The sequence below is a fragment of the Ziziphus jujuba genome, chromosome 6 (genome assembly GCF_031755915.1).
Source record: "Ziziphus jujuba cultivar Dongzao chromosome 6, ASM3175591v1".
Lineage (NCBI taxonomy): Eukaryota > Viridiplantae > Streptophyta > Magnoliopsida > Rosales > Rhamnaceae > Ziziphus > Ziziphus jujuba.
The window spans coordinates 23,740,617-23,763,536 of record NC_083384.1 but is presented as its reverse complement, the minus strand read 5'-3'; the positions used below and the strand labels follow the sequence as shown (position 1 = coordinate 23,763,536).

At 27.0% G+C, this 22,920-nt stretch overlaps 1 protein-coding gene across 1 annotated transcript; it reads right to left on the bottom strand.

Annotated features, from left to right (window-relative positions):
- Positions 1-15,498: 15,498 nt before the first annotated feature.
- On the bottom strand, positions 15,499-20,085 carry LOC107430261 (FAM10 family protein At4g22670). The gene is made up of 11 exons (XM_016041086.4): positions 19,843-20,085; positions 19,653-19,704; positions 19,382-19,540; positions 19,209-19,296; positions 19,030-19,110; positions 18,865-18,929; positions 17,928-18,068; positions 17,125-17,241; positions 16,824-17,033; positions 16,494-16,551; positions 15,499-15,952 (listed from the first exon to the last, which is right to left on the bottom strand). Exons 1-11 carry the CDS (start codon positions 19,950-19,952, stop codon positions 15,855-15,857), a joined length of 1,179 nt encoding a protein of 392 aa, XP_015896572.2. The 5' UTR covers positions 19,953-20,085; the 3' UTR covers positions 15,499-15,854.
- Positions 20,086-22,920: the final 2,835 nt, after the last annotated feature.

Here is a 22,920-nt window from a genome sequence, read left to right as displayed (position 1 = left end):
TATCAACCGTTCGATCAAAGGGGAATATTAATTTTCCTTTGTATTTATTCTGCTAATCCACAGAATTTAATGGTGTTCGATTTTTTTCTCCTTTTCTTTTATTTTGAGAAAAACAACATAAATATTAATTTTCATTGTTGTGATCCCTGTTAGCTCTTAAACTTTGTTTTTGGCACTCTATTTAGAGCCAAATTAATTATAATGAATGTAATCCTTTCTGGTTATATGATTCTTTCAATTGCACATGCATATATATAGCATGCTGCCAATCATTTACTATTTTGTGGAATAAATGTCGAGTGGATTTGTTTTGTGATACATGTTAGTTTGCAAATTTGTCTTCCTTAGGGAAATATAAATGCAGACAAAAAACAAAAAAAAAAAAAAACACACTGCTGGTAATTAATTTGAATTCCCACTTAATCTACTGTGCAACATTTGAACCATAAAAGGAAAGAGGGTTAAATGTAATTTAATACCCTTAACTTTTAGGACTATTGGATTTGGATTCTAAGTTTTTAATTCAACAATATAAGTTCTTGAATTTTCAATTTGTTACAATTTATTATTTGTTCTTTTTTAATTTTGGAGTGACAAAATTTAACAATTGTCTTAACTAATATTAAAACTTTATTAAATTTCAAATTAGAATAAACTGTAAAATTTTAAAACTAATTCTAAAAATATGCATTCTTAATATCTTAGAATTTAAAATTTGATTTTTAATACCAATCAAATAACTTACATCAATTTTTTTTTTTTTAAAATAAAGGATACAAAAATGCAAAATTTTATAAATAGGTTTAATATATTACAATTTAATATTTTCTAATTCAAAAATTGATATATATGTACATAGTTTAATACAATCACATAAAATGGCAAGTAAACCTAGTAATCAAGGATAAAACATGCTGAAATTGCAATAAATTTAAAAATCAAATATGAGTTGAAACGTTAAAAACCTAAATTACAAAAACCTAAAAGTTGAAAGTAGCAACATGCAACTAACCCAAAAAAATTATTAAAAGGTGATTTTTTTTCAAAAATCTTTAAAATTAAAGACAGAAAAATTATAATGCAATTTAGTTTTAGTATGATGTTTCTACAAAAGTACTACCTAATGTACACAACAAATACTTTTTTGTTTTTTTTTTTTTGGGGTGAATTTCACAACAAATATTTTCAAAAAAAAAAAAAAGTACACAACAAATACCTGTATGTTCCGCTACCCACAATAAAAATATGCCTTAATTGATTAAGCTTCTAAATCTGAACATAGAGCACCTAAAGTTCTATGAATATAAAAATAAAATTTTGCAATTACTTATTAATAGAATATTCTTGTAGGTATATTTTTGTACATCTCTTCATATAATTTAATAATTAATTACAACATTTCCCAGCCAAATCTTAATGTACTTCCCCCGTATGCCCTAACGTCTAAACTTCTGAACTCTATAAAATTAATTAATTAGCCCTATTTTTCATCTTTTTTATAATTTGCTAGTTAAGCATACACATTATTATTATTATTATTATTATTATTATTATTATTATTAAAGGTAAGCATACACATTATTAGCAGCTTTAATTTAATTCTAAAACCCCTGAACATTAATTCCAACATGCGTGTATATCTTATCAACAGGACCACAAGAAATCGCTTGGTATTTTTGACACGGACCACAAATTATGCATTACTTATGCATTATACACGTACTATTAAGTGTACTTGCATGCTTTGTGCAGATCTGATTATCATATGTGATTCTAGGTTGAATGATTGGCTAAAGAAACTGATTGATTTTATAACCAAAATTATGGGTTTTTGTTGCTGGTGAAGTATTTAAGAGATATTGCGAAACATCTATTTGTAGGTTGTTTTTAAGAGAGTTTCATTGTTAATTGGGAAGGACTTTGTATTCGTGTCGCTGAAATATGATATCCATGTAAGAAGTTTTGTTCAAAAGCTTTGCAATAATATGAAGTATGAGAGAATTCCCTTCAAAATTATCAAATCTCTACACAATTTTATTTACCTAACATGTACCAAATGTTGGTACTTTGACTTGTATATCTTTGCTTTGGTGGATGTTTGTTCAACGTGGACCCTTTACCTCCTTAGCTTAGTTTTATACTTCATTATAGGTGTGGCCACAAACAAACAAAACCCTAATTTTTTAGAACATAATCCTCGTACACATGTTCAACATCCATTTGATCGAAACCAAAGATTTAATTTGGTCCACAAAATCTTTGCCAAAGACTTAATTCACTTTCAATATTTTCTATTGAAGTTAAAGGTATATCACATCAAAATTACAACTTACAGGTTATTAAACCAGAAGATATTATATATGTATATATATACAGAAATGATATCATAAAAAATTTATAAAGAGAAACTGTAAGAGAGAATATACAAAATTATTAGATGTACATGATTTTTTATTATCTAACGGCATATATAATTATCCTTCATAATCCATCTAAGAATAATTTATTTTAAAATACTGTCACATGATTTCTATACTTTGATACCATATTAAATATAATTTATTTCAAAAGTAAAAATTGTAAAAAATAAAAAAGGTTGAATATGTAGTTTTATGTTTTTTTTGGGACCAAAAAGATATGATTGATATGTATGATATCCAAGATATATACTTTCCGCATATATGGAACAAAATTCATGGGATTGGAAACTTTACTTCTCAATTAATACATAACGTACTTAATTAATACCTACAAATGCTTGGATGGATCTAGATTCATGTTTCAAGTTCAAATTGTGTTCGATTCTCAATAACATATTTTGTCTCATTTTTCCGTTTAATGTTCGATGAGTGATATACTGCAACCTCATTTTAAAAGGAGTAATCGTACATATTGCGAATATATTTTGGATAATGTGAGATTTTAGGTAAGAATGAGAATATAAAAAATGAAATATAAGATATTCACCTTTCATAGCTTATTTTGTATATATATTTAGTAATTTTTACTAGGCGATATTGGGCTGATTAGCGCTTGACTATATGTAATTTATGTAAATATATATATATATATATATATTAGTCTCTCGATGCATTATTGTATGTAATTAAAAGCCCACACACATAATAATGTAAGCATACAAACTCACTATAAGAGAACTGTTTATATACATTTCATATATAATAATACTTGTTGTATGCTCATGGTCTCCTAAGGATCATTAATTATCTATAAAATAAAGTACGAAAGCAGGTCTTAAAATTTGAATTGCCTTGTACAAAACTCAAAAGAGTTCTTTTTTTTTTTTTTTTGGTTAATTTATATATATATATATATATAAGTTTTCGATTTTATCATTTTTATTATATTCTTCATCATCAACATCCACATCTTTATTTTTATTTTTTCATTAAGTTCTAAATTTCTTTCATGATATATTTGATGGTTATTACTTAAATCTTCAATTGAATTTTCAATTACATAGTCTAAATTTTGTGATTATTTAACAATGATCTATCAAGAACACCTTTTTGATGTTGTATAAACTCACTCTACAATTTTTCTCTTTTTCTTTTGTTTTTCAATCTAGCAAGGCTTTTTTATGATGTACTTTAATTTCTTATGGCAAAAAAAAAAAAACAAATAGAAATAACAAGAAAATAAAACAAGTACAAAATTAAATAGAGAAGATTGAAAAAAAAAAAAAAGAAACTTGATTTATGGTAAAATAAAGACAGAAAATCACACTGGCAAAAACTTTTATAAACGTGTTGTTATGGAGAAAAATAGAAGTATATAAACCAAATTGTAAATAGTTATGAAGAAGATGAAGGGTTTTTCTCTTTTTACATTTCTTTTAATAAAAAAAAAATCTCTAGAAACTATAAATTTTAAATCTTAATAAAATATCTATTTTGCATAAAATAAGATATAAATATATTTATATTAATTATTTTTTCGTATGATGATATTTACTATGCATTATTATATATTATATAGGTTACCTTAATCATAATTGGTGATATTTAATTGTAATATGGGTTTCAAGAATACATTAAAAAAAATTTGCTCTTAATTAATATGCTATATTTTCTTTTTCCAAAAAAATATATATTCATTTAATGTTTATATATTTTTTGAATCCTTTTACCCTTAAATTTTATGCTCTTTAATTTTGATAAAAATAAATCTCTTCTTTGAATAGAAAAAAAGAAATATACATATATATATATATATATATATAATTTATTATATACTTATAATTATAGTATCCTTGTGAATATGAAGCCTTATGATCCCACATCGTGCACCTTTTCCAGCACATAAAATTTTTGCACTCCAAAACCAGCCGGACCCACACGGGGGCAGGGAACACGTGCCCCTAAATTTTTTTTCTTTCTATATTTTTAGTAATTTGTTTTTCAATTTACAAATTTATCCCCAAAAGTATTATGGTCCCCGCCCCCCATGTCTACCCTTACTAGTCTTTTTGCTTTTTTTCTTTTTGTTTTACATTTATTTTGGTTTTAAACTTTTTCCCATATATCTAATATTTATTTATTTATTTATCACTTATTTACAATCAAAGTTATTATAATTATTAATGTTTATCTAAAATATTTTATCAATATATTAATTTATTTAATATAGTATTTATCTGCAAACTATAATTATTTAATACAATTAGTTAGTGACAAAGTTAAATACAATTAAAACAAATCACTTATTTATATTTATTTTTGTTTTAATGGGAGAGTAGTTAAGCTACAACTATTTTTCCTAGATTTAATTGCACTTATTTATCATGAATTTTATTTATTTATTTATTTTACTAAAAATAAAAGAAGAGGTGGATGGTGTACGTAGAAAGGGAGGTAGCTAGAGATGGCATTGCTTGCAGTTTCAAGCACATTCATAACTGTAGAAGTTGAGGGTTCATCATCAACTCAACGACCCTCTTCCATACCATGTTCATACATCCTTTCTTTTCTACTCATTAGCTTTTCATGTAGTGTTAAAGCTTTTTTTTCTTTTCTTTCTCTTCTTCTTCTCTGATTTCTATTTTTATCTATGAGTTTTAGTCACCCTTAATAATTTACATTGCTTTAATTTTGAGAAGAAAGTTACAATAATTTTTTATTTACGGAAGTAAGAATAAAGCAAATATATATATATATATATATATACATGCGCACACATACACATTCACACACACAAGCACCGTATTAACAAAAATAAAAGACAACTAGGGGAAATTTATTAGGTGGCAAGTCATGTCTGTATTTATATATATTTAAACTAATATATAAATAAATATATATATATATATTATATATCAATGAATTTGATATAGTAAGGAATTTATGAAAAAAAAATATAAAAAACAATCAATTATAGCCATCATGTCATAAAAATGACACAAACTAATGTAAATACTATCACTTACAGTTCCTCTTTATAAATTATTTATCATATCACTTTTATATGTATATCATGTTTGTTTTTCATGTATGTTTAAACTAATATATATATATATATATATATGCATGTATATTTATCTATATGAATGTCCTAGCCAGTCAGGTTGACCATTTGCCAGGATTCTTTGTCTGAATTTGACTTTTGCAGAGTAAGCAATCTAGAATGTTTATAAATATAATAGCTTTTTCATACCTTGCTATATACGGATCTTAATTTTATATTAGTAGTAATATATAAAAAGATTACTACATAATATTTGATGATAGGTTTCGTGCCAAATAAATATTCAAAAGCTTTTTCTTTAATACATAATGGACATGACATAAATTAACTTCATTTGAAAATTTGAGCATATTTTAGTAATGTATGCCTTTCTCTTTTAATTTAATAATACCAAATTGTAATATACATATATATATATTAGTGAAAACTGACAAATACGTCATTTCAATTTTGAAAGGAAAAGAAGACGTGGTGTATAAATTTTAAACTTTAAATCTCAATAGGTATATGTTATATAGCAGCCGATTTTTTAATTCTTAATTCTAAATGGATAATTTGTTAAATTAATAATTTAACAGAAAATTGTCAGAGGATAAGAGCTAAAGAATGACTAGCTTTCATTATTTTAAGTTATTATAAAATGTGAAAAATAGTACTGTCAAAAAAACTAACCACAAAGGGAAAGTTCAAGGACTATCATCTTAACATTCTTTCTTCCTGCATGTGTATTAGATCATAAAAGAAAGTTAATAAAAAATATATTAATTTATTCTGTTTCATCAACTAATACAAATTAGAATTGAAGGTTCAAGGTTCTACTTCAAAGAAAAAGAGAAATCGCAGCTCTAACCAACTACTTGGTAAGCTCCTGTGACATTAATACATTTATATGAATATTCTCTTATGCAGAATTCTGAGACCAATATTAGGAACGTTTTAGAAGTGGAACTAAAACTAAAATAATGATTTTTTTTTCCTATAACTCTAAATAATAAACTTAAAAATTCTATATGTGCTATCATTTATATATATATATATATATATATGATTTTGCTATAGAGATAATCATATTCACTCTACAACAAGAAAATTTAATAATGAACATTATTTTAAAAGGATTAGCTTTGCTCTAAAGTGGTCAAATCCACTTTGTAGTCATGTTGTGTGACAAAAAAGTCATTTTGGTGTGTAACCTAATCCTCCTAAAATAATATCAAACATTATATTATATGTTCACATTATAAAATAAACTTGGTCTACCATGTAGTAAAATTGTATATATATATATATATATATAAGTTTCTTATCATGTTGATTTGATAATATTATATTAAGATTTTTAATTTCAACTATTAAATTTGATGGATTTGTTTAATTATGGGATATGTTTTTTTAAATTAGATCTAAAAAAATTAATTTATAGATCTTTAATATAATACTATTAGTATTAGATCATTTCCAAATATTATTTAAAATGAAGAGTATATTTTTCATAATATAAAGTATTTTTTTTAAAATAGAAAATAAAATTTTAAATGATTCTTTAATCTATTTTTCGTGTATCTATAAATATTTATTATTTTCTTTATATTTCCTCTGTATTTTTTTTTATCAAAATGATTGTATACATTTGAAAAGCCAAATTTCTTTTTTATATTAAAAAGCCAATATCAAAAGCTCATTACATTCTTTTTGTTTTTAACCGTTCGGTTTTTAAAATAAAAAGGATGAGATAAATAGTCTTTTTGCGGATGCTTATACGCGTCGCTCTCCTAATTATGGAGAACAGAAGCACACGCGGAAGAAAAGAATTGGAATTATTTTATTTTAAATGCAATATCTTTCATTCTTACTAAATGGCCTGTCAGACTTTATGATTATTAATTATCTAGAGTCTCATATTACACACATGAGAATGGAGTAATTTGTATTTTTTTCTGTATTTTGGATAAAAATAATTACTCTCATTTTACGTGTGACTACTATTGCCCTTTGTATAAATACATGTAATTAAGACTAGATCTACAAGAGTGTAATTAATTAATTAATTAATATATTAATGTTCTTTCAGAAACACAAAAAAAATAAATAAATAAATAAATAAAAAATAAATAAAAACACTAATTGATGTTTCCTGTATTCTTTACACCTTTTAGTTTCCTTATTTAAAGTAGTATTACAATGTTTGGTATGTGAGATTGAATTGGATTTTTGTTTTTTTTTGGAAGAGATATTAAATAAAACTAGTTTAAATTATTAAATTACAAATCAAATTGAGAGCACCTAGAATATAATTATCTAATCTAACCAATATGTATATGTTAAATGAGGCTATTTTACTTATAAACCATTCATATTTTAAATGTTATGGACTTAAAATATCAACGTAAAAGAAAATTATTATAAATGATAAAAAATATTTAATCAATACGTATATAAAATATGCCCATAAAGGCACAAATTTTTTTTTTTTATTGATTTCATCTCTTTAATCCTATTTTCAAGTATAATTTTTTTATTTTATTAAAAAAAAAGTATAACATTTTTAGTTAAATAGAGTTACGAAATATTTATTCTTAATGAGATAATAAATTTGCTAGGATTTTGCAATCCTATATAAACCCATCTATATAATTTTGTTTTTGCCGATTTAATATTACTAATTTGAATTTTCTCTCAAAAAAGAAATATATATATTTTTTTAAACTCTGTTTGTTGTTATATATATCGTTAATCTGAACATACATTAGCAGATAGCAAGTCCATATAAATTAAATTAATATTCCTCTAATCCTTCACGGCTCATATGATATATTTATAATATAATATTTATATAATGAATCTTTATATATTAATTTTAAATTAATATTGGATATTTTAAAAAGTCTACATCCCACTCACGTAGATAATGAGCATCCAAAAGACCACAAGCATTGTTCAAAGGCCATTAAGCTTATCATAAAGCGACTCTTGAGCTACCGAATTGAAATTTATATATGTTGATATAACTGTTAATTCCCACAAAAACAGACGACCCAAAAAAAAAAAAAAAAACAAAAAAAAAAGAAAGAAAAATCAACATGTAAATAAATCACACGTACTACCTGACAATTCAAATTATAATTTTTGAAAAAGAGCAATTTATAGCTAATTACGCAATTAGCAAGTAATGCGCTCGTCATTAAGGCGCATACATTTTCAAAAGCTTTGAAAATTATTGCTATTGCGATTACTAGCCAGAAGCAACTAGAAAGATCGAAAAGCAATAAAAAGGTCCAACGAAAAACTTGGAATTTGAGATTTGAGACTCTCATTTTTGCTATCGAAAGCAATCTCCTGCACACGCTTGATCTGGATAATTAACTAGACAGCCGACAGCCTTTTGTGCATTGAATTGAGCCAAAGTCTATACCTTTGGTTATTGATGAATTAATTAATGTCTTAGCGATCAAACGCATAATTAGTGGTTGATCTAATGACAAGACAATTATATATTTGTGTATATATATAAAACATGAACTTTTTATTTTGTTTTATTTATTAAAATTTAATTAATTCACTGGTTTTGGAGCTCAAAATGTTCTTCTTTTTTTAGTCTTACAAGCTAAGGTGCATCAAATGACGTTTAAGAATGATTGGTGGGAAGTGATTAGAAAGATGTGGCTTCATTTATTATTTGTTATTTGTCATGAATTACAAAGGCAAGCTGGTGTGGAAAGTGTGACGGGTCCAAGATGTAATGATTTTGTGCCCTTTCCACTCTTAGCCAGCTTAACTCATTTGCGTACACCTTTGTTTACTTATGCTAATTAATTATTGAGTTGCAATTAACCTCTTTTATTTTTAGCAGTTGTTGACGAATTTTATGAATTAGTATTACATCCAAAGGATGATTATAGCCTAAAGTTACTTTATGAAACTCTTACAAAAATAAAGGGATGGATTCCATGTATCAACATTTGAACTATTATTTTTGACAAATTACTCATCTTTTCAATTGAAATGGTCTAATCCAATTAAGAAATAAAATAAAATAAAAGTTAAAATCTCACTATATATATGTAGAGAGAGAGAGAGAGAGAGAGAGAGAGAGAGAGAGAGAGAGAGAGAGAGAGAGAGAGAGAGAGAGAGAGAGAGAGAGAGAGAGTCTTTTTAGTTGAGTAATATTATTTAATTTATGCTGAATGATTTATGTCTAACTATATGTGATATATTTGATTAGATTCTTATAAAGTTGATGAGATAATAAATATATAGTAGAATGAAATTTTATATACATAATATATATATATATATATAAGTTCATATAAAAAATTTTACTATCAAATTTTTTTTATTGGTCATTGCATTACATTAATATTAGAATTTAAAATTAAAAAATTATTGAATTATAATTAGTGACATATTAAAACTCTATTTAGAAAAAATAAATATTATTAAAATTCAATAATTAATAAATATAATTTTAAATTTTAACATTTGGTATAATTCAAGAGTTGAAAAAGAAAATCTTAATTTTAATTTTAATATTAAAAATCAAATTTAAACTTGATTATGTATATATGTATATATATATATATATTAAATATATTAAAACCATAGGCTTGTCGAACTACGTTGGAGAGCATGACTAAGAGTGTTTTTTTATTATTGTTATTATTGTTTTAGATGGAGGATTCAAACTGATCAAGACCTGAGAATTTACACCAAAGTTGTTATTTCAAATAAACAAACTTTTCATATACTTCGAAAGCTGAAATTATGATATCGTACCGATTATTTTAAATATTTATAAATTTGTTATTACATACTAACCTCATTAATTACATGTACTTCTCTGAAGTGGATAGTTATATATTTATATAAAAATAATAAGAATAATAATAAAAATCAATATTTCTACCAAATAACAATGAAATTTTGGTGAAAAGTAAAGTGTCGGCCAACGTGTGTCATTCTTAGAAGTGTGGTGGTAAGAGATGGACAGAGGCAAGTGTGAATCAGATAGTTGACCTAATAAGAAGGGACATTTCTTAAACAAAACCAGCAGTAAACGAAGTCTTGATGAAGGTTTGCTGTTCCTAAGCAAAGATGATATGTCATTGGCGTATAAGTACTGCAGCAATGGGTGAAGAGTCTCTTTCCTCTCATGTCGCCGACACCAGTAAAACAAAACCATGTGATCAAAGGGAAATAGACAACTTTTTTAGTTCCTCCATGGATTTTAATCAAGCTTCCGATGAAATTCTCTCTAAATTTTACAATCATATATATGTTATATTTGTGATAGTTTATTTATTTATTCTGATCAAGATTACAATATTTTTTCAAACTAAAGGAGAAGGCGGCATAATTCAATTCCACGACTTCAAGAGGGTGGATGTGATGGTATTTCACACTAGATATTTCATTTAAAAAATCAAAACATATATTTAAATGAAATTAAATAGCTAGTATCATGCTAGCAATGAAACACAACAAAAAAAGAGCATAATTCTAATTGAGGTACCAAATCATTTTACCAAATTTATATACTATAAGATGCCGCCGGCCAATAATATGAAAATATTTTTGTTGAGTTGTTTACTATTTAAATATTCATTCATTTTTAAATTTAGATTATATTAATTTAAAAAAAAAATGATATGCTAATATATTATTTGATAAATATTTAGTATATGTATACTATAATTACAAAGACAAAGCCCTCACATTATAATGGGCAGCCAAAATTGGACATTTGTATTCTTTCAACCTCCATCCTTTCTAGTATAATAATGTCATTTCTCAAAGTCAAAGATGACACCATTCATTCTCCCAAATTTCTCACGCAAAAACCTTTTTTTTTTTTCAAATCGATTTAATAGAAAATTGTGTTTTTTTATGAATTTTCTGCATAGTTCGTCTGTATTCTATATTCTATGATATGACACGTCCACTTATATTTACTGACGAATAAAATGTACAAAATATTTCATGATGACTAAAAACTTGACACGTCATAGGATAATGGATTAATTTTGTGATTAAAAAATTAGTCATGGGCGATTTGGGAAACTAGTTGGCAAAATCCAATCATGGACAATAATTGCATTTTGATATTTTTTAAAATTATTTAATTTTGTTTAAAATTAATTTTGTCATATTGATATTCTCTGTTTTCATAGAAATGATATGCAGGCATGTGACTCCAAATATTAATTTTTTAATTTATTTTTCCAAATTTTTTCTTTTAAAATTTTTTAAAAAAATTTAAAAGCTCAAAAAAATATCAAAAAAAAAGTTCAAAATCCCAAAAAATTAACATATGGCAAAAAAAATTTTTTGATTGCACAAATAAAAAAATACTAGATATTCAAAAAAAAAATTCGAGAACTTGGTAAAAAAATATCATATAATTAAAAAAAATTCAAAACCCAAAAAAGTACCAAATATTTGAAAAAAATTTCTGAAAACTCAAAAAAAAAAAAACAAATTTTCAATAAAAAAATTACAAAGTCCAAAAAAATGTTAGATGTTTAAAACATATTTTGAGAGTCCCAAAAAAAAAAATACTAGATTGTAAAAAAAATTTGAGTGCCCCAAAAAAGTATGAGATAGTAAAAAAAAAAATTCTTAGAGCTCAAAAAAAATATAAGATGTTCAAAAAATTCTGATAGCACAAAAAAATAGCAAAAGTTAAAAAAAATTTTAGTGTGCAAAAAAATATCATAAGGTGAAAAATAATTTTGAAACTTGAAAAAATACCAGATATTCAATAAAAATTGAGAGCCATAAAAAAATACTTGATAGTTAAAAAAAGTTTCAAGTGTCAAAAAAATACCAAATGGTAAAAAAAAAATAAAAATAAAAAATAAAAATTAAGAGTTAAAAACAAAATTAGATGTTGAAAAAAAATTCAAAGAGCCCAAAAAATATTTAGCATTTTTATTGAGTGATCTAAAGATTTTTTTATACTATCTGTTTTATTTTTTGGGCACTTGAAATTTTTTTTTAACTATCTAATTTTCTTTCAGGCTCTCATAACTTTTTTACATATGATACTTTTATCATGCTCTCAATTTTTTTTTAACCATCTAATTTTTTTTTTTAATATCTAGTTTTTTTTTTTTAGGCTTTCGAAATTTTTTTTAAAAAATCTGGTATTTTTATAGGGACTTGGAATTTTTTTAAGCTTCTGGTGCTTTTTTGTGTTTTCAGATTTTTTTTTATCATTTGGTATTTTTTTGGACCCACAGAATTTTTTTTTTAATATTTGGTAGTTTTTTGGAACTTTTAGAAATTTTTTACCATCTAATATATAGTACTTTTAGAATTTTTTTACCATCTGTTTTTTTTTTGGCTCATAGATCTTTTTTTTTTTTTTTAACATCTGGCATTTTTGAGCTTTTAGAATTTTTTTTTTAATATTTGGTATTTTTTTAGGCATTCAAAATTCTATTTAATCATCTACTATTTATTTGTGATCTTGGAATTTATTTGAACATCTGAGATTTTTTATTGTGCTCTTTGAATTTTTTTTTTACCACCTGCTCGCTTTGATTTTTTTTTTTTTTTGAATATTTGGTTTTTTTTTTTTTTTACTCGTAGAAATTTTAAAAAAATTTTAAATGGAAAAATCTAAAAAATAAATTAAAAAATTAGATTTGGCAGTCACATGCATCGCATATGATTTGTATTTGATGGTTTCTATCAATTTTAACTGAATTCAATCTATTTCTAAGAATTTTAAAAACAGAAATTATCAATGTAATGTGACAAAATTGATTTTAAAACCCCCAAAACAAATTAAAAGATTTTAGAAGATATCAAAAATTATTTTAGAAGGTGCCAAAGTACAATGGTCTCTATTATACAACTGATTGTTAAAAGAGAAAAATAAATAAAATGATGAGCTTAACTTAATTGATATGTCATTCTCACAATATTTATAAGATCATATTAGAGATACCGAAAATAGAATTACTGTAAAAAATAAAATTAAAAAATTAAACACAAAAAAAAATAATAATAATATAATGATGGATTAATTGCATTTCAAGCCTTTTAGTTTTATTAGTTCGGTTTTTTAATTTGATTCTTATTTTTCTTTTAATATTTAACTTTGTAAGTACCTTCCATTTTCAAATTAGCTAAATAAATTTTCTAAAAATATTGCTTCTTTCTTTTTATAATCAATCAAAAATTGAAAGGCTTTCATTTAAGAATTACATAAAATTATTTTAAAACTCAATTAATGATTCTTGTAAATTATTATACTATTGACTATGGTTAAATAATGTTTTATAAGACAAAAAAAATGGTTTGAACCCAAAATTTTTTATGATGTGCAAATAATGGCTTGGCTCCCGTCACAGTCTTCTGACTCCTGTCCTGTCTCAAAAAATCACCAAATATATGATTTTTCTACAACAAAACCATTAAAAATGATTTTAATTTTTTTTTGGGGTCAAACATTATAGAAAGGCTTTTAGATCTCCCAAAATCACTTTTAATGGGCTTACTATGCAAGATATGAATTGCAAATGAACAAATTAAAAGGCATTAAGATATAAATCTTTTAAATTAAAAGCTTTAGTTGCAACAAGATATTCAAGAAGATAAAAATCAGATATCTAGTTTTTTTTTTTTTTTTTGGGGGAACAAAATCCATACTTTTTTAATTAAAATATCCTAATAGCATAAAAATGAAACGAATTGAAATGTGTAATCTTTAATGGAAATTGAAACAATTTCTTCTGTAAAAACTCACCTATTTCCCACATCCTATTTCAGTTGTTTCATATTCCTTCAATAATTATTATTATTATGTTTTTAATCTTGGTTTTCCTCAACCGGTTTTCCGTCTGTGCACGATACCATAGATAAAGAAGAAGATGGTGGACTCCTATACTCCCAAATTAAAAATAAATAAATTGTTCTGAAGGAGAATTGGGGCAATCAGATATTGGTATGTGAAGGCCATGGGAGTTACATAGGCTCTAAATATAAAGGGTAAAATTGGAAATGGGAAAACAATTTCCGTGGCCATGGATATACACTCCGTGCACTTAACCCTATAATTGTAAATAAAATCGAAAATGCATTTTGGTCATTGGTCAATTTGAGACTCATATAGACTTATACATCGCTACATGCGTTCTTCATAAGAAAACAAGCTCTACTCAAAGGCCCCACCTGTCGATGCTATTGCTAATTTTTATTTTCCCTTTCTTTTTCTCTACATTTTCTTTTTTCTTTTTTTTTTTTTTTTTTTTTGGTGCCGACACGTAGTTATTCTTAAGTTAACAGGAAGAGGACTTGACAATGGTAAGAATTTTGAGCCCCCAATCATCTTATTTTCAAATTACATCCTTAGCGATTAATCATCCCACATATGAACGTAAACCACTATAAGTTTCAATAAAGAAATTATTGTTGGTGAGTCAAACAAGGAGAAAAAATCTGATAGTTTTCACATTATAACTTCTTTTTTTTTTTTTTTTTAATTTTTAAATAATATCGTAAATTAAAATTTAAAATATAAAATATAATCAAATACAAATATAAATACATATTAAAATTCTATTTAAAAAATTAATGATTAATAAATATAATTTTAAATTAAAATTTATTTTATTGTTTTGGCTAATATGTTTTGTCCGACTGGCAACATGCAAACAATTAAATGCATACTTCAGCCGTCATAGCAAAGATTATATACACAGCTACAAATTTATCCATTAGTTATTAGTACTTTTCTTAAATTATTCACTTATAAGAACAATACAAATTGTAGGCGTTCCCAGTATAGAGGATTAAGCCAGTTGGAACCAATTTTACTTTTCTACCTGGACCTGAACCCAAGCAAAACGAAGCATTGGCAGTGGAATAAACAACCAATTTCATAAAAGAGTTTCAAACTATGAGATGGATTCAGAAGCAAAAGAGTTTGTAACCTTTAATAATTCAACATGCACAATAGTTTCTCATTTCTGTCGCCTCTAAAAGGAAAGGAAAAACAAAACAGCCACATTAACACAAATTAGAAAAGGATCTGGACATGTTTTATCAAGCTGTCATGTGAGAATTCATCTCAATCGATAACATGTTTCAACAAGCTGTCATAGAAGCAAGAGAGTTTGTAACCTTTAATAATTCAGCATGCACAATAGTTTCTCATTTCTATCGCCCCTAAAAGGAAAGGGAAAACAAAACAGCCACATTGACACAAATTAGAAAAGGATCTGGACATGTTTTATCAAGCTGTCATGTGAGAATTAATCTCAATCGATAACATGTTTCAACAAGCTGTCATATGAGAGTTCATCTCGATCCATAACTAGCTCAGGCAACTATATTTCTCCAAAAGATACTGCTCCTTTAACTTCTCACTTCGGTCCGCCAAATTTACCCATCATCTTTGCAATTATAGGAGCCACCTTAGGATTTGATTGATGCTTTGCAAGATTAGCAGGGTTCTTCATTACTGCATAGAATCACCAGTCATGCAAACAGTGAAAATCAATCAGAGATAAGAAAAGCTCCAATCTTTAGCTTACAGCAACCTTCTGCCAGGAAAAGTGGCAAAAGTAGTATCCATAGGCCAATGCTTTGGACAAATGAATACTATGGGTTTGGTTGGGTTTATTGACTGCTTACAGCCATGTACTGTTCTTATCACGCTTATTTTATCATTGTTACTTACAGGTACTGTTTATAAAGATTGAAAAACATTTCCCTTCTGTTGATGGTCCAATTGAAGCTACATATTCAAAGCATTTTCTTAATAATAACTTCCATTGTTTCAAATCCTAAATCCAGAAGACAGTATATATGTTTATAAACGTGTCCTACTTCAATAAAACTGTTTCACACAATATTGCCCCCATCTTTATCATTAAGATCTCATTTGTTTGTCGCATCTATAACTATAATCTCCATACTTGTTCACTACCTAAATGTTAATTGGGGCAATTGATGAAAAAACTAAATATTTTAAAAAATATATCATTGGAAAGAGAAAGTACCATCTTGAAGAGCAGCCATAACATCTGGATCGCTAAATGCCGCCATCAGTTCAGGATCCTATCCACATTGTCAACAACAAAAATACATCAATTCACCATTCTGCAACAAGATCATAAAGGAGAGAAGAAGGAATATATGCAGGAGTTGAATAATATAATGATAGTTTGTACTTTAGTGTTGTTAATTAACTCAAACTAGAAATAGAAAAATAAAATCTCTAACTTGGTTATTTTTCATAACATAATATTTATCATATAACCCCAAAGTGTGGCATTAATTATTATGGAAATAAAACAAAGCAAAAACTTGGTATTGCTCTGCATACTTACATTCAATATTTTGCTAAAATCAACATTTCCAGGCACCCCTCCTGGCATGCCACCTGGGAAACCTCCAGCTCCAGGCATACCCCCTGGAAAACCCCCAGGCACACCTCCTGGAAAGCCTCCAGGCATCCCACCAGGAGATCCACCAGGCATGCCACTAGATTTTTGACCAGAAGACGACTGCTCTTGCTTCTTAGCCTTCTCATAAGCAGCCTTGAAAAGAATGAAACAGCAAATTCAATCACATGTCAACAACAATATAGGAGGATATCTTTAGTAGAGATTTGAACAAAAAACTAGTTACCTGAGCCTCAGCACGGCGACGTCGTCGCTCACGCTCAATCTTTTTATCCTCTCGCTCCTTGCGCAGTCTATCATACTTCCGACGGTGTTCCTCAATCTTGTGTGCATTTGGCTCAACCTGCCGAATTTTACATTGGCATCCAAAATGTCATTAAGGAGGAAGAGGAAAACAAAACAAAAAAAAAAAAAAAAGTGCATAAGAACAGATGATCCAAGTGTTGCAGCAGCCAAAATGAAGACATCATACATCATAGTTTCCAACAACTTGCTTTATTTGAGCATCGCTCCAAACAACTCAATTCATGTACATAAAAAAAACGTCTTGGCTTAAAGCATGTAGAACTTGAAAAGTCAATAACTTCACACTTCATCACCATATAGGCTCACATGTATTAAACTTCATATTTCAATTGAATACAAAGCCATGATTAAGTTCACCGTGAAGAACCAATGTCACAGCTCCTTTTCAGGAAACAGAGCATGCAAAACATCCCTTGTTTATCATGTTGGTTTCAAATAAATCAAGCAAACCAGCAGAAGAGTTGCTTATTAACTACTGACATTCTGGTTATAAATTCATAGGAAATATGCATTAAGGTCATTATGATTTTTTATAACTTAATATTGGAATTATCAACAAGTACTTTTAAAATAAAAGAAAGTAAAGCTACAGAAATGGTAAACATTGTCATGGTACACCATACATACACAAGTAGTTCATACATAAGCAAACCAAAAATCCAAGAACATTAAGAACTCACTGAACTCACTAAAATGGTGGGGTGGGGGAGAGAGAGAGAGAACCTTCTTAAGAACAGCATTAATTTCCTCATCATAATCTAGTTTAGATGCTAAATGGAGATCCTTAGCAGCTTCTTCCCACTGACCAAGCATTGCACGTGCTATGCCACGAGACTTGTAGCCTTTAGCGGAGTCGGGATTAATCTGAGAAAAGTATTATAGACTAACCTTCTTAAAATGACACAGTACAACTTGCAACAAACTTCAAAGCTTACTAGTAAAAAAGGAAAAAATAACAAAATTATACTGTTTTCCTTTCTTTTCTATTTATTATTATTATTATTATCAGTCACCAATGTATTCATAAAATATATACATAACCATCAGAACAGGGCAATGATGATGCTGATGAATACTTTAAAGTCTTTTTTGCTCAGATCCAGGTGCTGGTGTTGAGTAGGGGTGGTAGGGTCCTTTAGTTCTAAAATTCAGGGTACAAAGAGTCGGCCAAAAAGGGGTCAAAATTTTAGATAAGGTTAAGTGGATACATTAGACAATATAACAATTTGATAGAAATTTTTTTTCATTTTATTGAAATTTTATAGTAACCAATTGTTAGGAAAAAACTAACAATTGGTATATTAAGTGTTCAAAGGAAAAAAATTTAGAGTTCATTTAAGTAATTTAATTCCATCATTTTTTCGTAGGCCTTTAGTCTCTTGGGTTTAATTTTATTTCCTTTTCTCCAGTTACATTGGAACCAGTTAATTTCTTCGGCAGGGATCCAGGAAGGATTCCATACCAGTACCAGTATTATGTCCTTTCGACTCTGGTATTTTAGGCTAAATGAAGAGTCCAACAAAGCAGTAAGCATGAATGATCATAAAACAAAGGTATGCAGTATGCACACACACCCCATACACACAAAGATGTATGAATAATAAAACAAAGGATTTTAACATCCTAACTTTTAAAGAGACAATAAGGTAAGAAGAACAACCTCTAAAGCAGCATCGGCATCACGGATGGCAGCATTCGGTTTCTTCATTTTGATGTAAACAGTAGCTGTCAAAGGCAGCAAATAACACCAAGTAAGCATTAAATAATAAAAACCGCATACAAAAGAACCAAACAAAACCAAGCCAACAACAGAACTAAACCATACCTCTTGTTCCATACATGATTGCAGATGTGGGATTGAGCAAAATCGCCTCAGTAAGATGCTCTATAGCTTCCTCCAACTTGTCTGAATCGCAAAAACCATCCAAATTCCACAAAGAAGCAAGTAAATCACTACTATCGGCAAGCATTACGAAAAGCGGGCACAATACACTAATGCCATACCTTCAGAAATGGCTTCAATAGCTTTAGCCTTTGCGGTCTGCGAAGCATCACGATTCTCTTCAGTGACCTCAATAGATGGGTCTCCCATCTGCAAGCACCGAAGTATTCACCATATAGAAAGCTAAAACCCAAAAATTGCTCAAAAAGAAAAAATACCCATATATTCTATCAACCTTCTGCGGAGGATCATGGTCGGGCTCCACGATCTCGCCCTCAAGCTCGATATCGGATTCAACTATTTCATCCTCTTCTTCTTCTTCTTCTTCTACATTCACTTGTGTTCCTTCATTATCGGCCATGTCCTCGTCGCTCTCATCCACTACATAGCTTCCCTGGCATAATTCATATATTTACACTCATAATCGCACGCATAAATAATATATATATATATATATATATAATGACAAACCCTAAGAAAAAAGGGATAAGAAAGTGAGACAGTACCGATTTGGTATTGCTGTCTTTGAAAGCAGAGGTAGGAAGCTTAGCGCCGAGACTAAAACAAGCCGGTTTCCAATAAGATTTAAGAGAATCAAGACAGATATAGGCTTTTTCTATTTAAAAATTGAAAATGGAAGAACTTGTGCAAAACCCAGAACAGAAAAATGGGTTTTTGTTTTTGTTTTTGTCTTACCTCTCAAGGTAGTCGCGGAAGAAGGAGAGGGAAGGATCACTGAGAATGGAAGGATCGGCTTTACACTGCTCGACGAAATGCCTCAACTGGTTCAGCTTCGAAGCGTCCATTGTGCTTGTTTCCCGAAGAGAGGTTTTGATATAGAAAATAGAGACAGAGAGAGGGGAAGAGGGAGATGTAAATTGAGGACTACTAAAGGACTTGCCTTGAGTCTCTGGAAACCTGACTAGGTTCTTCTAGTAGCTTCTGTTTGGATAGGGATCGGAAATCAACAACTTTATTTTATTTATTTGGATTTGCTGCAATTTTTTTCCTTTTTTACAAAGATTTTGGTGGATTTAATTTCTCATTTTTTAACATTATTTTTAGCAAATTTTTTTTTTTTGGGGTTATTTTAAGCTGAAACTATTTGGAGCAAAGTTTATTTGTTTTAGGCTTCGATTGGTGTTGTAGTAGTATAAAATAAGGTTCAAAATTTATTTAAAATTTCGTATAAAATATATAAATTTTTATAAAAATATTGAAAAATATCGAACATAAATAAAATTATTAAAATTTTAAAATTAATTTATTTAACCAATTAATTAACAAATTAATTATAAAAATTAAAAAATATTGAATAGATATTATATATTTTTTAATTAATTTAATTTATATTAAACAGTAGTGATATTAATAAATTATTATTAATAAAAATATACAAAAAATATATATATATTTGATAAAATTATTTATTAATAAAGATAAAATAATTATTACAATTACATTATATTTTATAAATATCATATCAATATTCATAAAATTTTTAGGTGGTTGAAAATTATCGATCTTTTTTTTGTTGTCATTTTGAGATATAAAATATGAAAAGTAATAGTTAAAAAGATGTATCTCTTTAATAAATTTTCATATAATTATTAATATGTCAACTATAAAAATCTTATATTAAATGTAGTTGTCTTTAATGTTTAGTATAATATATTCTATCATCTTTTATTTTTTATTTGCTTAATATTATTAATTTAAGTATTATCAATACCAATTCTACATAATATTATACTTCCATATTATTATTTTATATTATCATTTTACATTCGTATTGATACGAACTTAAGTCGACTTATTCCTAAACCTGTATTATATTAATCCAGATCATAATTAAGTTTAGGTTCTAATGGTCACCTTAACCTTTAATCAACTCGTAATTAAAAACATTGATATATGATGAAGACGCTACAATAGGTGATAGATGACCTATTGATAAGTCAAGTTAAAACATTTGATTTTTATTCAATGTTTTATATGTTCAAAGAAAGCAAAAAGAATTCTTTTTCATAAGTATTTTTCTATATGAATAATGTACTGAATATTATTGAGGAAATAAGCCTTTAAATAAGTTTGAAGTCACAAAACAAAACCCTAAGTCAGCTAGGTAAAATTCGGCCATCAATAAGGAAACAAAAAGATGTGGTTGAAATTCTCACATTTCTAATATAATTTGGATTAATTAATTCCTTAAATTTAAAATAGGAATTAATTAATTTACAATGAAATAATAAAATACTAACATTCTTAAATTAATTTGTTCAGCAAATAAATAAATAAAGAACAAAATAAAAATCAAATTTCAGATTAGGAAACTAGTTGACTAAGTTTTACAACTAAACTGTCTTTATCTAATCACCAGCTAGTTTAAGCTTCAAATCAACTCCAATTATGGCATGTAGGATGCCAAATAGGATTAATATTGGTTCCCATAAAGTGCCAAATTGATGATTTTCGGCCAACATGAAACTTCATGTGCAAATGTTGGGTTTGAATGCTTTTGCTTCTGTCTTGGCATGATTTCATGGTTCCTTGGAGTGCTCAATCACTTTCATAAATTAACAAATTCATTCCTTACTGTCCGGAGTCCATAGAAGCACCAAAATAGCTTGTTGGGTCCATTTCCGCCTTCATAACTTAGATGCATAAGACGAGCTTTGGATCTTCGCGTATTGTCATGCCCTCTTGAGTTTGAATAACATCTTGTATGAAGCTAACCAGGTTGTCCTTGAATCTTTTAGGTTGTGCCCTTGTGATTGACTTTGTTTTCATTTGTACAGAATTAGCACTCTAGCAGGTAATCTATTGTTCTAGTACGGGAGGATTCTCATCACTTATATAATTAACTATTAACTTGTAATAATGAGATTCTTATGAATCCATCTTATACAAATTGTATAGCAAGTGTATATATATATATATATATATATTTATCAATAAATAGAATCTATCAAGGTTATTTAATTTAATTTACTCCATTTTATTTATATCATTTAATATTTGAAAAACAATTAAAAGGTTAAAAAAAAACTATTACTAAAATTAATTTACTAAACATCAATAATATTTATAAATTTTTATATAAATTTTTTTAAAAAAAAGTCGTAGATATTTTCAAAATTCCATGAAAATTTCATAAATTTACATGAATTTTTTTTTAAATTTCAATGGATATGATGGATTTTTTAACCAAATTGTTAAGGATTTTATGTGAATATTTTGACATAACTTTTCCTAGAAATTTCGATGGATACTATAGAAATTCTATCTGTTTCCATTTAGATCTTAAAATTTCTTTCGATTCCCTAAAAAAACAGAAATTTTAGATAGTTTAAACATTGGTACAAAGTTCAAGGGACTGTGAATTTTCAATACCACAGGCGGATGGTATAGCTTTTGCCAACTCCTCACTCGAAAATTTCAAGATTTTATACTGATTCATTTGTATATCAATTTTTATTACCTATACCAATAAATTATATCTTATTCATTTTTAAATATAATTAAATAAATATACCATATCATCTTTATCTCTTAATTCTATTTAATTGTACTAATTTCCAAATCAATCTTACTTGATTCATCTTAAACCTTGTAAGTAGATAATATAATTAAATTGATTTGCTTACTTGAATTACGAGTTTTACATACCGTATAATGATTACCTTAACTTTTTTTTTTTTTGGGTAGCATTTTGAGTATCAATGGAAGAACAAATTTTTTTTTTATTCTTTTTAATATACATGAATGGATGTC

What these genes read in the sequence shown, in the direction of transcription:
- LOC107430261 (XM_016041086.4), bottom strand. Translation starts at nt 19,952, where the DNA reads ATGGACGCTTCGAAGCTGAACCAGTTGAGGCATTTCGTCGAGCAGTGT. An exon ending in TTCCGCGACTACCTTGAGAG is followed by an intron (nt 19,705 to 19,842) that starts GTAAGACAAAAA and finishes GGCTTGTTTTAG; the next exon opens with TCTCGGCGCTAAGCTTCCTA. An exon ending in TTAATGCTGTTCTTAAGAAG is followed by an intron (nt 17,242 to 17,927) that starts GTTCTCTCTCTC and finishes AAAATTCGGCAG; the next exon opens with GTTGAGCCAAATGCACACAA.